The 20,123-nt window shown below is 46.4% G+C and overlaps 1 protein-coding gene across 6 annotated transcripts in view; it reads left to right on the top strand.

Moving 5' to 3' along the window:
• The window catches only part of kdm6ba (lysine (K)-specific demethylase 6B, a), a 107,170-nt gene that overhangs the window by 82,222 nt on the left and 4,825 nt on the right, over positions 1–20,123 (top strand). For all 6 annotated transcript variants that reach the window (XM_072687407.1, XM_072687406.1, XM_072687408.1 and 3 more), the window contains 17 exons: positions 8,483–8,586; positions 11,129–11,221; positions 11,469–11,592; positions 11,900–11,995; positions 12,093–12,291; positions 12,793–13,026; positions 13,115–13,285; positions 13,398–13,922; positions 14,054–17,202; positions 17,311–17,437; positions 17,664–17,769; positions 17,895–18,100; positions 18,190–18,290; positions 18,721–18,789; positions 19,054–19,202; positions 19,347–19,461; positions 19,877–20,064. In XM_072687407.1, coding sequence (XP_072543508.1) covers positions 11,474–11,592; positions 11,900–11,995; positions 12,093–12,291; positions 12,793–13,026; positions 13,115–13,285; positions 13,398–13,922; positions 14,054–17,202; positions 17,311–17,437; positions 17,664–17,769; positions 17,895–18,100; positions 18,190–18,290; positions 18,721–18,789; positions 19,054–19,202; positions 19,347–19,461; positions 19,877–20,064 — 5,554 coding nt within the window. In that variant the 5' untranslated portion in view covers positions 8,483–8,586; positions 11,129–11,221; positions 11,469–11,473. The remainder of the gene's footprint in view (positions 1–8,482; positions 8,587–11,128; positions 11,222–11,468; positions 11,593–11,899; positions 11,996–12,092; positions 12,292–12,792; positions 13,027–13,114; positions 13,286–13,397; positions 13,923–14,053; positions 17,203–17,310; positions 17,438–17,663; positions 17,770–17,894; positions 18,101–18,189; positions 18,291–18,720; positions 18,790–19,053; positions 19,203–19,346; positions 19,462–19,876; positions 20,065–20,123) is intronic.

Below are 20,123 nucleotides of genomic sequence, written 5' to 3'. Positions count from 1 at the left end.
TCAAAACACAGGGTCTCCTCTATAGCTTATTGTATAATAATGTAAGTAACTAACAAGAGGAGGGTAATTCTGGTGCTAGATTGCCAGCTAGTGGGAGGGATGTGTGGAGGTGCTGTTTGTATGAGGCATGTGTTGTGGAGGTGTGTGACTGACTGATTGACCAGGTGAAGTGGAAGGGGGGTGGGGTGTAGGATTGATTATAGTGTACATGTGTGTTCACGCCTTAGAGAGCTGATGAGTAATTTGGGTTAGTGGGCTCGCCGCTTAGCTTATTCATTTCACTGCTTCGTCTCATTGGCCGGCAGGATGAAAGGCTGGTTCAGCTGCTTTGAACGGTGTTTGTGAATGCATGTGTGCGAGAGAGACGACATGCTGCTGCAGGTTGGTTCACGGGAGTAGAAGTTTTCCTTGTGTATATATGGATCAGCTCCACCCAGTAACGCATACTGACCTGGTCTGGAGCTGGAGACCAAAGCATGGTGTATATATTTTCAGGACGCATCACACCAGTCAGCCATAACATTAGCATTATCAGGTGAGGTAAAAACATTGATCATCTGGCATCTGAGAAGGGGTGGATATATTAGGAAGCAAGTGAACAGTCAGTTCTGTGTTAAAAGCAGGACAAATGGACAAAGCAGAAGAATCAGGATGACCAGGTCAGAGCATCTACCAAAAACATCAGGCAGGTCTTGTGGTCAGCACCTACCAAAAGAGCTCCAAGAAAGGTCAACTGTGGACTGGCGAATGGGTCATGGGCAGCTGAGGCCGATTGATGTGATGCATGTAGGACTTGTAGGATGATCTGCTGCTAATCTAGTCTTGATGCCAGATGCCACAGGACACCTTCAGAGGTCTTGTGGATACTCAAGGGGACCTACTCAATATAAGACAGGTGGTGCTAATGTTATGGCTGATCTGTGTGCATGTATAGTGATATTTGGACACGTAGTGCCAGATTTTGACCACTGTCATCAAAAGATACACCCCATTTGTTCCTTCCTGGTCTTGATGGATGAAAGCCAGAGGCGTAGTCACCACTGAGCAGACAGGGTGATGAAAGGACATGCGCATGCTCGTGACTCATACACAGCAAAAGGAAGCGTTACTTTCAACTGCCGTACTTTTTCCTTTGTCACCTTACCGGCTTATTACCTCACATTTTGGTGGGAATCCAGCCGAGTGTACAAAAAAAGAGAAAGTGAGGGGAGTGGTGGTGAAACTAGAGCAGGAGGGACTGGAAAGAAGGAGAGCGAGCGAGAAAGAGAACAAGTGAGTGAACGAACGAGCGAGCGAGCAACGGAAACAAATACAGTCATGTTTCTGTGAATCACTAAAAGGAGTAGAATGTTCTCACTGGGCCAGAAGAGAATCGTGCGTAAGGCTCGTCCATTTGCGTAATATCGTGGGAGAGACATCACTGAGGAGGGATTGTTTTCCAGCATCTCTCTCACACACACACACGCATACACTCCCACAACAGCAAGCAAACACGTTCCCTCAAGCCTCTTTCTCTCTCGTATCTCGTATCTCTCTGAATCTCTATATATGGGCAGGGACGATCCCATTTATCCAGCCTTTTTTTGATTGGGGCAGACGGAATGTTTGGAATTCCACTGCCGCTCATGTTGCTGTGGCGATGGCCCCGTCTGTCGTGATGGGCTGAATCCCTCACCAACTTCGCTGAGCGTCAAACAGCAGTGCTTCGGCTGGCTGCCATGGTAACCGTTGCCGTGGGGACAGAGTCTGAAGCCCAGTTCTCATCGGTTATGTTGTTTGTGTTCTTTTTTGGTAACTAGTCCGCGCATCAGCCTGCTTGTGCAACACGCTTCGGCTTCTGGGAAATAAGGGGCGCTGATGTAGGAGGGGGATTTTGGGGGGTGGTAGTGGTGGTGGTGGTGGTGGGGTGGGGGGGTTGGTGGAGCAGAAGAGCACACTTGAGTGTGTATACACACATACACACATACACTCACACTGATGTTCAGTATCTCTTTGTTCCAGGAATGAAGAGGTAGGTAGATGGGTTTTTAGGGCAATAGTCTGCAATAACAAGCCCGAGTGATTGATCACCGCGTTCCGTTACACGGAAAGAGGTACGAAACATATAACTCATGTTCCTCTGAAAGTTCTAGACTCGAAGTTGCTGTGAAACTTACAGGCGACTGATTTTGCGCACAGATGGTCACGAACAGCACTTTAATGTGTGCGAGACGTTCGCACATTGAGTCACTCTTCGACACGCAGTCACACACAACTCTCTGTGTCTCTCTCTCTCTCTCTCTCTCTCTCTCTCTCTCTCTCTCTCTCTCTCTCTCTCTCTCTCTCTCTCTGATTCCAGCAAACTGGCGGCTGCTGAGCATGACGTTTTCACTTCTTTGAAAATCGTCTGGTCTCTTTCATTCTGAGTGTAATTACTGAGCATGTTAACTGACTGTAGGGATGTTTACTAGACCCTGTCATACAGCGCATGTCGTCACCCTCATCCACAACCTCTGAAATGGTAACTTTAAAGGAGAAGGGAAAAACACTCCTCGCTTTAACGTAGGTTAATCAAGTCATCGGGCCCAGTTTTTAGTGGTCCAGACATCATGCAGTGTTCACACCATGCTCTCTTCAAAATAAAGGTTTTTTGAGCGAGGCCATGAACTGGCTTTGTGAAAGAGATCTTTTTAAACCTTTACAATTTGTTCTTTAAACCTTCAAAAGGTTCTTTACACCCACCCAAGAACGTGATTCTTTATCGAACAAAGCGGTTCTTTAATGGCAGGGGTGAACAACTCCAGTCCTGGAGGGCTGGCCACCAGCAAAGTTTGGTAGTTGCCCTACTGAAACACACCTATATCAACTCCTCAGTTAAGTAAGTGTAATAATCAGGCGTGTGCATGTGCGTGTGTGTGTGTGTGTGTTTGAGTAGGGCACCCACCAAACCCACCAAAGACTGGCCCTCCAGGATGAGATTTTAGCCACATGCATTTACACTCTGTAGCCAAATACGTCTCAGAGTAGTCACACTGAAATCCCAGCGCTGCGTGGGATGGAATATGCACGTTCGCTCTTTGCACAGCAGTTTTTTTTACTTATTACTTTGAGTGTTTGAATTTACAGGATTTTAAAGGAGTCTTGGGTGTGTTTACACTTGCATTTTTCTGTGGCTTGGCCTTGTCCAGATACAATCCTGATACTCAAGATGCATGAAGTGACCAGGTGTAAACAGGGTCTTGGTATCGTCTTGATTTTGAATAGTGTAGATGGCAGGATCTCACTTTTCTTTTTTTGATTGAAGGGCTTTTCTTTTGATGAGCATCTAAAAGTGGGCCATCAGCTCAAACAACTCAAGCACTCGACTGCCCTGCAGGAAGGGTACGTTGTGAAACAGTTTGTTACTGGATTAGAACAGCTTCATTCTTTCTCTTCTCTTTTCTAAAATGTCCATTCCAGCATTTCAGCGTTATGCCAGTTTCCTTTGAGTCGGAAATTCCCCACAGTAAAAAGGGCAAGTAGCTTTTTCAAATGCTGTAAAAATGCGCCTCACAGGGAAGATGTAGCACTCGTACCAACCGTATAGACGACTGTGTGTGTGATTTTTAGCCTCTTTAAGTTAAAGATTTTATTAATTTATAAAATTTGATTTGAACCATGAGGTCTGAGGGGGAGAAATAACACACACACACACACAAAAACTTGTGTTCCACAGGATGTCTGCATGTTTCCCCCTGCCCCTTTAGACCTCCTCCCCTTTTGGGAGGCCCACTTCCTGTTGCTCTGACGACAACTTCCTGTCATCACAGCCTAGCTCTTTGTTCTCCTTTTTTTTTTTAATACTCACTCTCTTTCTCTCTCACTCTCCTTCTCATTCATTAACACACACACACACCCTCATTCTTAAGTTTTTTCACCATGTGGTGCAGCGGTTAGTGTTGAGAAAAAACATGGCCGTTAGCAAAACTGCCACTTTCCTCTCTTTCACTTCACGTTAATTCCGGCCCTATGGCTTTCAGAACATCAGCATCAGTGCTTCATGGGAAAAGTAACACTACCCTCCCCATGTTTTACATTTCTGTACACCCATAGAGCTCTCATGTGAAGCGATATTGTCTGTATGATTCATCGCGTGTGGATAAATCGCACTGCTGTCTCTTTCTCTTGTAACCAGAATGACTAATCTTGCTTGCGTACCTGCTGGAGTGTTTACCACAATGACGGTCCCAAAACAGGGGCCATTTACTATTAACAGCACTGGGCTACTGAGAAAAGCTTCTGGTTTCTCCAAGTAAAAGCTTTGTGTGTCACAGGTCAGAGTTTTCCTACTTAGAAACTGAGGTCAGCTGTGTTTTTACTGCTGCTGAGGTGATAAACAATGTTGAATGAAGGGCACACACACACACACTGTTTTAAACAGGGTGGTGTACAGCTCTATATACATTGTTTAAATGTATATAACACATTTCAGCACATGTGGCAAGTATCTTTTTTGGGTTGCTGGTTTCTTGGTCAACAGCAGTAACTCTCCTAGACAAGCCTGCTTTAGGGAGTCCAGCCAGTGGAGCACGATGGGAGCAGACACTGACAGGATGAAAGTGTCGCTCTATTCAGAAGACACTGTAATCTGTGATCTAGAGGAGGGTGAAACATTGGAGAGGGGTATTTCTGCGTCAGCGCCTGCCTCCTGTTCTCTTATTAATCTCTTATTAAAAGGCTGGTCTGTGAGGTTCTGTGAAGGTGAGGAACTGAAGTGTGGGCCCACATACTGGGAGTTTAGGGGTAAATAAAGGTATATTTATATAAGGCATATCTTCTCTGTCACACACACACACACACACACCTTGTATGTCACCTTGTGGCTACAGGAAAACCTTAACTTTCCTCACAGTGTAAATACATTTTTTTAATTGTATAATTACTGTGTGTGTGTGTGATCAGTTAAGATAAGCCCAGGAAGCAGTTTAAAGTGTGTGTGTGTGTGTGTGTGTGTGTGTGTGTGTGTGTGTGTGTGTGTGTGTGTGTGTGTGTGTGTGTGTGTGTGTGTGTGTGTGTGTGTCCTAAGTTGAACTCCCTTCTGCGTTCAGGATGTACACTCAGTGTGTGTGGGGGCATGTGGGCGTGTGGGCTTGGAAAGGCAGCGATGGCATCATGATGATGATCCAGCTTGCATCACTGGCAGAGTGTGGAAGACATGCGCACAGTGAGGGCAGGGAACATACCAGCTCCGCTGTGATGTTATTTCTGTGTGTGTGTGTGAGAGATCCCTATCTGAAGTCAGTTATATAATGGCCAAATGTGGACATTCACCCACAGGCCTTTCCGCCAGCCTTTTCTACACAAGAGCATTCCTTCTCTATCTCTCTGTCTCTGCCTGTCTGTCTGTGTGTGTCTCTGTCTCTGTGTGTGTGTCTCTCTCTCTCTCTCTCTCTCTCTGTGTGTGTGTGTGTGTGTGTGTGTGTGTGTGTGTGTGTGTGTGTGATTTCTTCTTAGTACTGAAGGTCTCCCCTGGTGCTGACTGGCACTTCTAGGTTCTCTTTGATCCATCAAAATGTAAAGTTGCTTCCGGCCACAGCCTGGTTTTTCTGACGCCTGACATGGCTTCAGTCTGCATCACTGTTTCCTGGGGACTGTTTTGATTGGTCATGCATGGTTGATGATCCGCCCCCTGGGTACACTTTCTGATTTGGTGCAGTGTTTTAGGTGCTGAGCTGGTGAGGACTGAGGTGCTCCCCGGAAGACCCACTTGACGTCTGCTGTCATGGGGTTTTTTTTTTTCATCCCGTGGGGGGCGGTGCGGGGGAGAGTAGGGGGTTTACTGTTATGATGTCATTCGTTTGGTATCATTTGTACATTATAAAATATAATAAATTAGAAAGAGATTTAAATATGGGACCAAAATCAGTATTCATCTGCTTTTTTTTTGATCCTCGTTCGGATTTGTTTTGTCACGGTCAAAAAACTACTGTTCAACCAATAATTACAAAAATATGAAAAATGTCATTTCAGACGGGACCCTTTAGCCGCTAGACGAAGTAGCTAATTTTTTTAAAAATCCAGAGTCGAGGTGACTGTAGAATGTATGCTGTAATTCTCCAACCCCAGTAACCACACAACCCGCCACAAGGTAGAGCATAGCTTTCAAACTTTCTGTTGCCTATACCGCCCACACGGACCATTTTCACTCTCGGTTCTGGCTAAATCTTTTGGTTGCGGATTCCCCGATTCGGTAAAGCCACAAAAAACCCAACCTGTTTTCTTCACTTCCTGTTTTTTTTTTGTTTTTGTGTGTGTGTGTGTTTTGCGCAGTCACAACAGCGCACTCATGTCAAGTGCGACGACCAAACACTTTCAGAAATTCCCAATGCTGTCGCCCCCAAACACCTGACCGTAAACAGCATGAAAGCGCAATGGGGGCGGAGTCCGATGTGTGGGGTAAGCCCTGTCTGAATCATGGGGGTTCCCCGAGATGCGCTCAAGACACAGAGCTTACACGTGCTACGTAAAAAAAGCCGACTGACTGCAGAAGGCTGGAGTCCGGTGGACATGGGCAAACAGACTAATTACAACAATGATACATGATGTCCTCCAATTTACACTAGATGGACAAAAGTATTGGGACAGCTGGTCAGACATGAAATAACTTGTTACAAACACTGCTTTTTTCCAGGGGAGGCTGTGAGGATTTGATTGTATTGAGTGAGAAGAATGTTAGTGAGGTCATCCCAAACGTACTGGATGGAGCACCATCATTCTACTGCTCCAGAATTCAAGAGTCTCTACAGAGATTAGACAAGCTCTCTCTCTCTGTGTGTGTGTGTGTGTGTGTGTGTGTGTGTGTGTGTGTGTGTGTGTGTGTGTGTGTGTGTGCGCATTTACACGTATTTAGACTTCAGCAATGGATGCACATTAAAGTAGCTGAATTCTTGATGTCCCGGCATGGTGTTGGACCATGCTTGTTTGTTGTTGCTGTTGTTGTCTCGGTCTCTCAGTCTGAGGTATAGAAGCTGACTAGACTATATGTAAGCAGACAGGGCTGGTTTCAGTGGTGAGCAAGCTGTGCGTATTCTATTAATACACTCTGACTGACTGCGACTGCAGTCACTCATTTCCTCCGTCTGACTTCTGAACATGCCTGTGTCTGTTTCACTTAACCTACAAAGACACACACACACATACACACACATTTACGCACACACTTGCAGCGGAGTGAATGTAAACATAATCTAGAAAACCCCACTCTTGCTCACATACAAGCAAATCCATATTTAGCTCAATCAAAACAAATGCACTCACATGCGCTCTCTCTCTCTCTCTCACTCACACACACACACACACACACACACACACACACACACACACACACACACGGAAAGGTGTTGGACCCTCAGAAAGATAATAGGATAGGTATTTGGCCCCTCTGTACGCCTCCACCCACCTCTGCCGGTATGTTTTTCCTGTCACACACTTTTCTCGTGTGATAGTTGGTTTTACACACTGAGCCCTTCCTATGAGCGCATGGAGCGGATTTGCTGTTTATCCAGCCATCTCCCACAATTCCTTTCACCATTGTGTGTCTATCTGTGTGTGTATGTGTGCCCTTTAAAGCTACAGTGGGCAGTCTTGCAAGACTTTCGTATTGGCTGTGTGGCGTACGTACAATTCAGAGTGGGAACTGGGTGAATGTGCTTTAGGGTTAATCCCAATAATACGTCTAGATTGAAGGGGTTAAAGTGACTGATCCTGGGAACTGTTTGATTACACATTGATACGAACTGTAGCAGGTTGTGCTCATCGGTTTAAAGCTGTGTTGTGGTACTGAAGAATAGACTGGAGGATGTTTAGCCTTTTCCTTGTGGTTGAATCCATATTTAAAAAAGTTGAACGCTTTGAAAAACCAGGGCAGATACCGCGGGAGAACCGGGAAAAAAGAACCGCCGTCTTCTTTTAAAGTGGAAGAAAAGTCTCTGGTTGGGAAAAGAAAGAACATTGTAAAAAGAAACCAACGCGGAGTTTTCCAAACCACTGGAGAAAGCGTCTACAGAAACGGCAAATCGTTAAAGACCATTCAAATCTGTGGACATGGCAGCATGTCACACTTCATACCAAGCTGTTCTTGAAGATCATCCAGTCAGTGGTTACATAAAGGCTAGGTTCACGCAGCAGGTTCACACTCCTAAACTGCCAAGCCTGCGCAAAACAGCAATGCTTCACATGACCCGTTCTCAGCGCTGATAAAAGGCGCAAGAATTTCAGTCTGGCTGTTCAGACTGAGTCACTTTGCAGCATATTGGATATATAAGGATATTGCATTTAGTGCAGGAACATTAGTGAGGTTCCAGTTCCAAGAAGTCCTTATTTACACCGGCCTGTAGATAGGGAAGTTGTGGGGGGGGGTCTACTCTAAGAGCTGTGGCTGTAGTCCTGCACACAGAGCTGCTGTTTAAGTGGAAGAACGTACACAAACAATATTGACACACATCATCTCCTCCTCTCTTTCCAGTGATCAGGGTCTGCGGAGTTCATGGATGTGAGCGGCTGCCAGAACTGAAGTGGTGGACATTCGTGGACATTCACAGGAGCAGACGCTAGATGTTCAATTGAGAGGTAAAATAAGAATCGCATGTAAATATAACTTAGCAGAAACGTGGTGTATTATCATGAGGAACAGCAGACAGCAGCGTCCAGATTATTATAGATCTCTACTAGATTCTAAATCCAGAGATCCTGAAATATCACAGGGGCTTATTATAGTGTGACACACACACACACACACACACACACACACACACAGAGGGAACTGGAGAGAATGAGCGGCAGTGTGGGCATTGTAAGCACAAAATATTCACCACATACACACACATGCTGTCTGACTGGCACTGGTGAGCAATGATGTCTCATCTACACACTTGCTGGGCCTGTGTGTGTCACAGCTATCCTTGAATAGTGCAGCATGTGAGTGTGTCACAGCCAGCATAGCATACAGCAGTGTGTGGAAGTGTTGAATAACACTTGTCTTACTGGCAAAGTCTGTTGTTTTAGTTCAGATTGAGTTGAGAACAAACGCGAGAATCTGAGCAATCATTGCTAAGCTACAGACCCCCCCCCCTTATTATTTCTATCAGCAGTCACCTGCAGCCTCAGAACATGCAGCTGGTCATAGTGCATCATTAATGTAGTGTTTATGAGCTGAGCTGCGTTACAACAACATGTCTGTAAAGATTTCTCAGTTAGCACGGTGCAGGTCAATCTGCCAGCATACGATTTGAGGGGTCAGTGTTTTTTTTTGGCATGTACACACACACAGTACCATTCACTCACACCAGTCAATACGGTCCATATATGGAAACTAAGCTCAGTATGAAGTGGTTGATTTTATGATGTCACACAAACCAGTACATATAAAGCCCATATTTCCCTCTATCATTCAGCACTACCTGTTCACAGCGAATTTGCAGAGAGTGTTACAGCTCGAATGTGGCGTTGTAGAGAGCAGCCAATCAGAACAGAGGTCATTTAAATGTAATCTTAATTTAAAAGTAACAGTCTTTAAAAAATAAAGTAAAACATAATATTGCAATTATGATGATAATAATAATAATAATAATAAGAATTCTCATCATTATTATACTCATTGCAATAATAAAAATTAATAACATGCTAAATAAATATGACAAATTTGGTCAGTTCTATTTTATTGGCAGTACTTTTCTACAGGTACTAGACAAGTTGTCCGTGTGCGTTTGCATATCTGTGTCAGCAAAAGGTGTGTGTGTGTGTGTGTGTGTGTGTGTGTGTGTGTGTGTGTGTGTGTGTGTGTGTGTGTGTGTGTGCGCGCGCATTTAACAGTCTTCATTTATTCAGAGCGTGTGCATGTCTGTGTGATCCAGCCATGTGGGCAGGTGTGTGTGGGAGGGGGGGGGCTGTCACTTGGTCTCGCTCCCTAAAGAATGTCGTCATTCTAGGCCTACCTTTTTTTCTTTTCTTAATCTATCACTCCATCCTGTTCAGCCCTTCTGGTGTTCCCAACCCCTCTCTCTGTCTTTCTCACACACACACACACATGCGTCCTCCCCTCGCTCACTCTTTCTCCACCAACACGCCTGGCCTAATGAGATTAGCCTTGGTGTCTTTCTTGTTATACACACAAACACACACAGGACCAGAAGCACAGTGCACACTCAAAAGCTCAACAGAAGGGCATAAGCTTACACACGCACACACACACACATGCGTTAGCACAAACACAGCTCACACTACTCCACTGGCTTGGCTCCAAAAGCCCCCTCTGCCTCTCTCCCCTCCTCTTTTTCTCTCTCTCTGCCAGGAGGCCCCAGGAAGGGTTATAATGACCTCAGTGCACTCATACTATAGGTGAACTCCCACTAGCCCATCTGTGCTCCACTCCCACACAAACATACACACCCCACACACTGCAATCACTGCCCCCTACAGGCTGCCAGCAGAATTGGCACAACTCAGCATTTCTTTGTTTAGCAAACTGCTCAAGTATTGCAAAGATCAGGGGTTCCCAACTCTGGTTCTGGGGGTTCTCAACCCTCTGCCCTGCACAGGATGGTGGTTTCCCACTCTGGCACACTACCCTTAACTCAGGAAGGGCTTGTTAGTTAGCTGAGGAGCTGGATCACATGCATTGGGAAGCAGGATAAACACTACAGTGTGCAAGACTTACACTTACACTTGGCCAAATGTTTGTGGACATCCCTTCTGATTCTGATTAATGCACACAGGTTGCACCCATTTCTGGCACAGATGGGCAAATGTGCGCACACAGCTTGTAGAGAAGTACTGCCAGTAGAATGGGACTCTTTGGAGCAGATCAGCATGAACTTATTGGCAGCATGCCTAATGCCAGGTGTGAGGTAGAGGGCATTGAGCTGTGGAGCAGTGGAACTGTGTTCTCTGGAATAATGGTGCTCCGTCTAGTACATCTTGGATGAGTTTGGGGGGGTTTGGGATGAGGTAGGGTGGTGATCGTCCAACATCCTGACCTCACTAACTCTATTGTTGTTGAATACAAAATCGTCCTCACCGCAGTGCTCCAATATCTAGTAGAAAGCCTTTTCTGGACAGGTCAGACTCTTATGGTAGTCAACTGACCTCCATCTGTTCTGTCTGTCTTCTACAGTGCTCAGGAGCAACGGTAGGCAGCTACTCCACAGCGTCGGTGTGTGGCCCTCTCTCTGCTGCAGTGGAGGGCTTCACGCACACAGCTAGTGTGGTGAGTAACTTCAAAATCAGCATACAGGTCAATACATGTTTGGAGACCATTTTGTTCTGGTGAAACCAGAGCTTGTCTCGAGCATGCTAGCTTGCAGTGCTTTTCCACTCAGAGGCACTTGAGTAGCTGTATATGGGCCTAGGTTGTTAATGATTGCAGAACCCTGCTGTTTGAGAAGTCATGAATTTTTAATAAGAATATTATGTTGGATTGGTGTATGTTAACTGGGTGTGCGTACTGTTTACAGGCTGGATGCATCACACAGCGGAGCAATTTGGCGTGCGCGGCACACGGGAACCTTTCCCTCTGGACGGACTAAACCGTGGACCATGGGCTCCCGTGGGCGGCCGTGCCTGGCCCCCTCCCTCCAGGTGTGTACATGAGCCCCAGTCCCATAATGTCCATTTAGGATGTGTTTATACTTGTCTGCTTTGGTTCCATTAAAACGAACCCTGGTGTGTTCGAGTAAGTGTGGACGCTGCCTTTTGAATTCTGGTGTGTACCAAACAAGCGGACATTTGCGTTCACACACAGCTCCTCCAGGCGTTGTCCATGTTGGTCATAGTGTCAGTTTCTGAGAAGTTGATAAACTTAAAGCTAAAATTTTTTTTAAAGTTACAATAGGTTGCAAAATTGTTTGTAAAACTACTGTGTGTTTATTTTTCCTCCACTTGACAGGTGCCCGCCTGGTGTCAGTCAACCCCAGTTCATCCCCCACCTCCCGCACAGTCAAATGACTGGGCTGAACCATCCAAATAAGTTCTTCAACAGTGGGTGAGTTTGTGAGCAGACACGTTTGCACAGTCAGAGATTTACAATGCAAATGTACAGTGCAGTATTTCTTACCTCTTTCTCCTGTCTTTGTAATTAGTCCACTGGCACGCGGAGGGGATAAGCTGGACCTGCCACAGGCTTTGTTGCCTGGATTACACAGGGCCCCTCCCAGGCCATGGGAGTCAGTTGGCCAACATTATGATCAGTTGCCCAGTGAGGACCATGCTCGTTTACATAATGGATACAACGCTGGTCCACCTGCACACCTCACTGCCCGAGCCAACCAACTGTTGAAGGTGAGGGTAATGCACATTCAGTTTGATCACACTTTCCCATTAGATAATGCAGAATCAAGCTGAGACTGTGAGTTGAGCTGAGACCGTATCAGTAGGTGATGAGGAGGCTCAGTTAATCATTTATATAGTGTTGCTGTTGGTACTTGTCATGAAAGGTAATCCTGGACCAACGTTTTAGGAAATTTTAACACATTGTAAAGAGTAATGCAAGGTTTGGAGATATGACAATGTCTTATTTGAGAGTCCATTGCAACCTCTTTGTAAAGCCAGAAAAAACGTTCTAATGATCTATGATGATCTATAAAATATGACCAATATTATTCCGTAGAAGATTATGCTTTTTTTTTATTTACCCTAACCAAAGTACCAACGTATGTTTTAACGTTTATCTCTCTCGCTCTCTCTCTCTCCTCTCTCTCTCTCTCTCTCTTTTTCTTTCTCTCTCTCTCTCTCTCTCTCTCTCTCCTCTCTCTCCCCTCTCTCTCTCTCTCTCTCTCTCAGTTTGGTCCCCTTCCCGCACACCATGGCTCCAGGCCCATGCCACCTCTCCCAGACATATGGGCTCCACAGCAACCACCAACTAGGGATCCATACCCTCATGCTAGCCAGTTAAAGCGGCCAGCACCACCTTTGGGGGAGCAATCGGTCATCCAGCACACCCTTCATCCTCTGCACAGGCCCAATGAGGACTCTCCTAACCCAAGCAAGAGGAAGAGGAGCTCTGAGTCTGAACAGGTAGGGACTGTCGAACTGCCTTGTCAGTGTTTATTTGTAAACACTACTGCTTCCTTCACAGATTTTAATATCTCATTTGCCTCTGCAGCATATGACGGGCCCCTATCAGTTCGCTGGACCAATAGGAGCTTCCCTGTCCTCACTGCAGCAGCCTCAGTCCCACTATCCCCAATCCAAACAGGGATTCTGGAATCCTTTGCAAAAGGGGAATCCATCCTGGAGCCCAGCTGAACGCAAGACAGAACCTACTGAGCTCCAGGTCAGTAAAAATTATTGCCATTGATTGCCAAAATGATATACATTAATAGAGATCCTTTTTGTCCATATGTATTTAGATTTAATATAAATTTAATGAACCTCATTGTTCACAGGATGTACAGAAACCAGAAATGGGTGGCTTTGGTTACAAACAGGGCCCATCCTCCAAACTCTCACCCATCTCTCCACCTCCCATCCCCACCCCTGGGAGTTATGGACAAGGCCGAGGTACTCAAGCCCAACGCCACAAGCCTTCTCAGTCCCCACAGTCTCTGGGATCTTCTCACAGTGCTCACCGCAATCAACCAACATACCCCTACCCCACCAACAAATCATTGGTTCAGACTCAGGGGGAGCAACAGGGTATTCCCTCTCACAGAGTGCATGATTCTAGAGTTGGCACTGGCAGCCAGGCGCCAGCTCCACAACCTTCATCAACCCAGTTGGACAGGGATCGCCTTGCCCCCGCACCAGCACACCATGCCACCGTGCCTTACAGCCACTCCAACTTCCAGCCCCATCCAGGGTTGGTCCACACCACCAGCTCCTCTTCCAGCAGTGGGACCCATGCTACAACACCTCAGTGCAACTCTGAGAAGCTCTGGAAAAACCAGACCAAACACGGTCATCATGTCCCAGTGAGTGGCAAATCCTGTACAAATAACAGCACGAGCACTCCGTGTGCATTTATTTAAATATTTGTTTAAAAAATGTATTGTAAATGAATGTTGTGAATGATTGTTTGTGAATCTTTGTGTGTTCTCCCCAGGATTCAGGTCCCTACCGCCCACTGGTGGAGCCTCAGGTCACCTCTGTATCTCAACAGCAGAAGCAACAACAGAATAGATCTGTTGACAAACAAGATGCAGGCACTCCCCAATGCTTAAGCCCCCCTCAGCCTTTGTCTCGAGCCCCAGTTATCACCCCAAGTATGCCCTCCCTGGAGTCTTCAAGTCCTCCTTGTTCTGTGGGTCTCTATAGTAGTGGGGAAACTGTCCCTACCATGAATTCTGTATCCTCCATTAACTCTCCTGCAACCAGCACCGTGAACAGCTGGAGAGCCACATCATCAGTTCTAATTTCAAAAAGCAACCTGACTCCGTCTGCACAAGGTCTCTCGCGTCAGGGTTATCAGGGAACCCAGTCCAGCTCTATAACTTACCCCCACCACCATCAGGAGACCAAACCACAGCATCAGCTACCCTCTCTACCCCACCAAGGGCAAGGTAGACCCCATTATGCTCAAGACGTTTCCTCTGTTCCTTCCTCTCTCAGCTCAGGGTTTCAGCGATCAGGAAATAGCGTCATCACCAGCAGGGCTTCAAATAACCTTCCGCAGGTTGCCAATTCGCCCCTCCACCACCCACAGCTTACAGCACCCAGCACTGTGAACACAGCTCCTCATCCACAGTCAGATCCTATGTACCCCAAGACACCTCACCATGCACCCTCCATAGTGTCTCAGGTGCCCCCTGCCCAGGCATATCAAAGGCCATGCAAGCAACCTGCCATTTCCAGCGCCCAGTCCATCGAGGAGGCATTAAAGAAACTTGATGCTGAGCTGCAGGACCATATGCGAGCTGAAGAGAGAAGGAGAGAACAGGAAGAAGAGGAGAGAAAACAGAAAAAGGAGAAAAAAGAACTAACGATGAAGGCACAAGACGAGTCTGGAATTGAGAGTCTGGAGCGCTTTTTGTCAAGTAGTGCTACTGATCCACCCCCTCCTCGCCTGTCTCCAGCAATTTCACCACCCTCAGTCGTACCACCGACCCAGACATCACCCCCTTGGCTGAGCCGGGGTGGTGTTCCTGCTCGTCCACCTGTACCTGGCATAACTCCCCTAGAAAGGACTCGACCACCTCCTCTTACGCCGCAAACAGACTATGCTCGTGAGAAGCAAAGGCAAAGAGACCAGTGGAACAGTAAAGCTTCGCTCAGTCCTCCTTTACAAAATACCTCAGGGATTCCCACACCTACATACCCCTCCAAACCTGCCCCAGCAGACTCAAGTAACCAAACCATACAGGCACCATCTTGTCCATCCAAAGACTCTCCCATGCAGAGCAGCCCTCATGAGGTCAGGGCTATGGGTGCTGTCCCCAACCCACCAACCTTACGAGAACCCCCAAAACTCTACCAGGCCTTCTCCAGGGACACTCCAGCATCTTGTCCACCAATAGGTGAAAGTTCAGGCAGTCTCCACAAAAGTATGCCAAGCGGTGGGCTAGGTAGTCTTGGCAGCAGTGGAAGTAGCTGCAACGGAGATTCCGATAGCGCCCAGTTCGAAGAGGAACCATCCGAACTCTTTCCTGACGGTTTGGCAAACATCATGAAGATGTTGGATGAGTCCATCAAGAAAGAGGAGGAGTTGTACTCCGGTCAAACCGGGGGACAGAGTGTCCCAGAGCTGCCATTTTCTGTCACTGGGGCACCCATTAAGAATTATATGTGTGCCCCTGACCTCATGCCTACACTGAAACAGCCAACCACAGAGGATTATTTAACAGACACCCATGCTAGCCCCCCTGTCCTGAGTCGCCAGGGCTCTTTGGCGTCACCTTGCAGCCGTACTTCTTCACTTGAAGAGGAGGAGGAGACGCTGAAGGTTGTGCCAAAACCTGCCAGTGCAGTTGGCGCTCAGTGTCAAGAAAGTGGTGGTAGCATCACAGGAACCGACTATCGCCATAGTGACCTGGCCAAGCTGTATGGACTTCCAGAGGCAGTGAAGAGTGAGTGCGAGGATGACGAGGAAGAGGCAGAGCAAGAAGATGATACGCCTTCCTCTTCCCCGCCACCTATGAGGCCACACCTGCATCAAACAGGTGTAAACAGCATGTTTAAGAACCTGGCCTCAGTGCTGGAGAGCCAGAAGTACACTTACCGTGGCGGTCCCTTTGGACGGCCACCTCCTTCTGCCCTGATAGGAGTGAAGTACTCTTCCTCGCTTTCCTTGGGCCCAGATATCTGCAGACAACAAAGCACTTCTCCCACATCAGGTTCAACCAACCACCCAGGCTTTAGTAATCCAGCCCCAGCCCCTACAAATACTACCTCAAAACAGATCCATCCTCCATCACCATCAGGATACATTGCAGAAAGAAAAGGTGGCGCTATGGTGAGCCAGCCTGATCTTTCTGAATATAAGGGTGAGGAAGGAATGAGGAAGGAGCCCAAATATCAGGAAGGTACTGGAGAGGTCAAGGTCTCCACAGAAGTGGAAAAGAGGCCCAAGCTCACAACTATCTCTGAATCATCGCTTGCAGAGTTGGGTCGCAGTTGTGAGGTGATGTTAAACAGACACAAACTTCCCATAGAAGCATTATCAGACCACAGCAAGCCTGAGACACGGGAGGGGCACAAACCTGAGAAGGAGAAGGAACGGATCCGCGAGAGAGAACGTGACCCAGAGAGGAAACACAAACACAGCAGCAGTAGCAAAAAGCATGAGGAGAGGAAAGAGAGAAAGAAGAAACACAGAGAAAAACGAGAGGAAACATCCCACTCGTCCTCCTCATCGAGCTCCAGTCGCCGCCACAAGGAGGGCAAACCACACAAAGAGAAGAGAAGCAACATGGACCTTCACAGTAAAGAGTCCCGGGAGAAAGACAGGGAACGAGACGGGGAGAAAAAGAAAAGGAAAGAGGAAGGAAGTGAAAGAGAGGAGTGGGTGTCTTGGAATAAAGAGAAGAGTGGCAGTTCATCAGATCACTCGTCATCTTCATCTGCACTGGGTTCCACAGACTTCCAGAAGCTAAAGGCTCTGACCGATGGACCGCCTAAAGAGTTAAAGATTCGCCTCATAAAGGTGGAGAGTGGAGACAGAGAGACTTTCATTGCCTCTGAGGTTGAGGAGAAGAGGATTCCACTGCAGGAGATCACCATCAAGAACACAGCCGCTGAAATCATCAGGTCTTGCAAGTGAGTGACCGCTGAGTTTTTAAGTGTTACTCAAGCTAGGGAAGGATCCAAAGGATCCAACACTAGTGCACTTCTGTTACTGATGAGGTTTTTTCCTTTACGTTTCAGGGCAGCCCGTATGAAAGGGAAGTTCAAGGAGTCCTATCTACTCCCAGCCTTCTCTGTGAAACCAGTCCTGTCCATGGAGCATTCAATCCCACGGGAGAAGCTCAACCCTCCTACGCCTAGCATCTATGTGAGTGTGCTTTGCACTACAGAAGTATTTTTACTGTAATGTAAGCAGATCTTACCACATTATGCAGTTGACTAGTGGATGTCCTAGTTGACTCGTTGATAATTACATGCAGTAATTGTTAATTGGATTTTGGTAGTTGTGAAAACCCCTGAATGTGTATTAATGACCCATTTCTACCTCACATAAGCTATGTTATTGTTCTTGATGATTTAAAATTTTTTTGCAGCTGGAAAGCAAGAGAGATGCATTCTCTCCTGTTCTACTTCAGTTTTGCACAGACTCCAAGAACCCTATTACTGTTATTAGAGGCCTGGCAGGCTCCCTCAGACTCAGTGAGTATCACAGCACTGTGGTATCGTCTTGTTTATTGTCTGCAGCAGTGAAATGACAGAACAGCGATGCTCAGAAACCATTTTTCCTTTGCTGTAATGAATTTCGTTCTGCTTCTTCTCTGCAGATTTGGGTCTGTTCTCTACTAAATCCCTGGTGGAAGCAAATTCAGAACATGCAGTGGAGGTGAGAACTCAGGTGCAGCAGCCAGCTGATGAGAACTGGGACCCCAGTGGCACCGGGCAAGTTTGGCCCTGTGAGAGCAGCCGATCACACACCACCATAGCTAAATATGCGCAGTACCAGGCCTCCAGCTTCCAGGAGTCTCTTCAGGTTGGTTCTAGTAATCCATTATGCATCAATTATAAACAGACATCTTGTCTCTTGAACTCACCTTGGAATTTGTTTGGCTTTTCCTGCAGGAAGAGAAAGGCAGTGATGATGATGAAGATGAAGAAGACGTGAAAAAGCCCATCACAAACTCCGACAATGCAAACAACAACCTCTCGAGTTTAGGCTCCAGGTATTTTAATTATCTGTATATTTAAATGTAAGATTAATATTATATGCACTGTCAGATCCGAATATTATGACCACCTACCCAATAGTGGGAATAACCTCACTTGAGTCAGAATTTATTATAGAGGTCAACGCGTCCACAGTGGCTCATCAATTGCTCTGTAGCACACGCCATAGTCGTTGTTCCCCATTGGCATTAGTGGCCAGTGGAGCACCGGTTATGCCGTTGGGAGGCACTCGATGTGTAAAGTCCATTCTAAGTACATCTTCACTACGGCGGCTCTAGAACCTAGAACCTGCAGTAAACCCAGTCACATGGCATCTGTGATGTTCAAGGCCAAGTTAATGCAAAACCAGGGGTGGCCATGATATTCTGGTGTACATAATAATGTGTGTATGTAATTTTTTCATATTCATTGCTTGTACTCCATTAGCCCAGAGCAGAAATCGGTTGGGAAAATCATCAAATTTGGCACCAACATCGACCTCTCTGACCCAAAGAGGTAGGTAAAAACCTATTGAGAAGAATTTCTACACACTGCATGTTCCAAAGTTCCCTTTTCACATAGGCTCCTATTAGCTTTTACCTTGCTGACCTCTACTGGTCAATCTCAGGATTTGCACTCATACATGCCTATTACATATTATTTCCAGTACTCTCAGACTGATTTTATTGAAGGTTGTCTTGTTAAACATTTTCAGTATGCAGGATTACATAGTTTAATGAATCACTCATTATTAAACATTTGTTTGCTAACTTTGTTCAGGTGGAAGCCCCAGCTGCAGGAGCTGCAAAAGTTGCCTGCATTCATGCGTGTGTCCTCCAGTGGTAATATGCTAAGTCATGTAGGCCATACCATCCTTGGCATGAACACTGTACAGCTCTACATGAAGGTCCCAGGCAGTCGTACACCAGGTGCGTGCGCATAATCACTGTAATCCCTACAAAGCCACTAATTGTGCTAAATTAACATGGGGCAGTCTGTGGTGAACTTTGAAGGAGTGTACATGTGTGGTTGTGGATGATGTTTAAAATCTATGTTTAAATACCTGTTCACAGGCCACCAGGAGAATAATAATTTCTGCTCCGTGAACATTAACATTGGCCCTGGGGACTGTGAGTGGTTTGCTGTTCATGACAACTACTGGCAGGCCATCAGCGATTTCTGTGAAAAGTAAGAAGATCTGATCAAATAATTAACGTCGTCTATAACACCAGTTATTCTCTCATTCTCTCTATTCAGCTGTGGAGATCTTGGTGCTTCTTGAAAATGTTGTATTTGAGTCTTTGAAAATCAGATATTTGCTCTGTGTGCGTGTGGATGCTTTGTATAATTAACAGGGACTTACTCTAGTCCCTGTTAACTCATCCATCTAATTATACAATCATTAGGCCACAATAGTCTGCATCTTCTCAAATGTATCAAAATATCACAAATATTGCTGTTGGTTCCAGGCTTGTGAGTTTCTTAAAGAAACAGTAACCCAGGAGTAGATCTGTTGATTAAGACCACAGAACTATGTGTACTTTTTGGTTTGGAGTTCTCAGTGGAAATGTGATTGGCTGATCTTCCTACCTTATTTTTTCAGGCATGGTGTGGACTATTTGACTGGTTCGTGGTGGCCAGTGCTGGAGGATCTGTACCGCTCCAATATCCCTGTATACCGCTTTATCCAGAGACCAGGTGACTTGGTGTGGATCAACGCGGGCACAGTGCACTGGGTCCAGGCTGTGGGCTGGTGCAATAACATTGCATGGAATGTGGGGCCACTTAATGGTAAGCTAATGTCCCTCTAGTGGTCAAGCAAAATTGAAAGACTACTGGGTTACTAGGAA

This window comes from Salminus brasiliensis, chromosome 9 (assembly GCF_030463535.1).
Source record: "Salminus brasiliensis chromosome 9, fSalBra1.hap2, whole genome shotgun sequence".
NCBI lineage: Eukaryota > Metazoa > Chordata > Actinopteri > Characiformes > Bryconidae > Salminus > Salminus brasiliensis.
The sequence above is the reverse complement of the archived record's forward strand: the minus strand, read 5'-3'. Positions and strand labels throughout refer to the sequence as shown.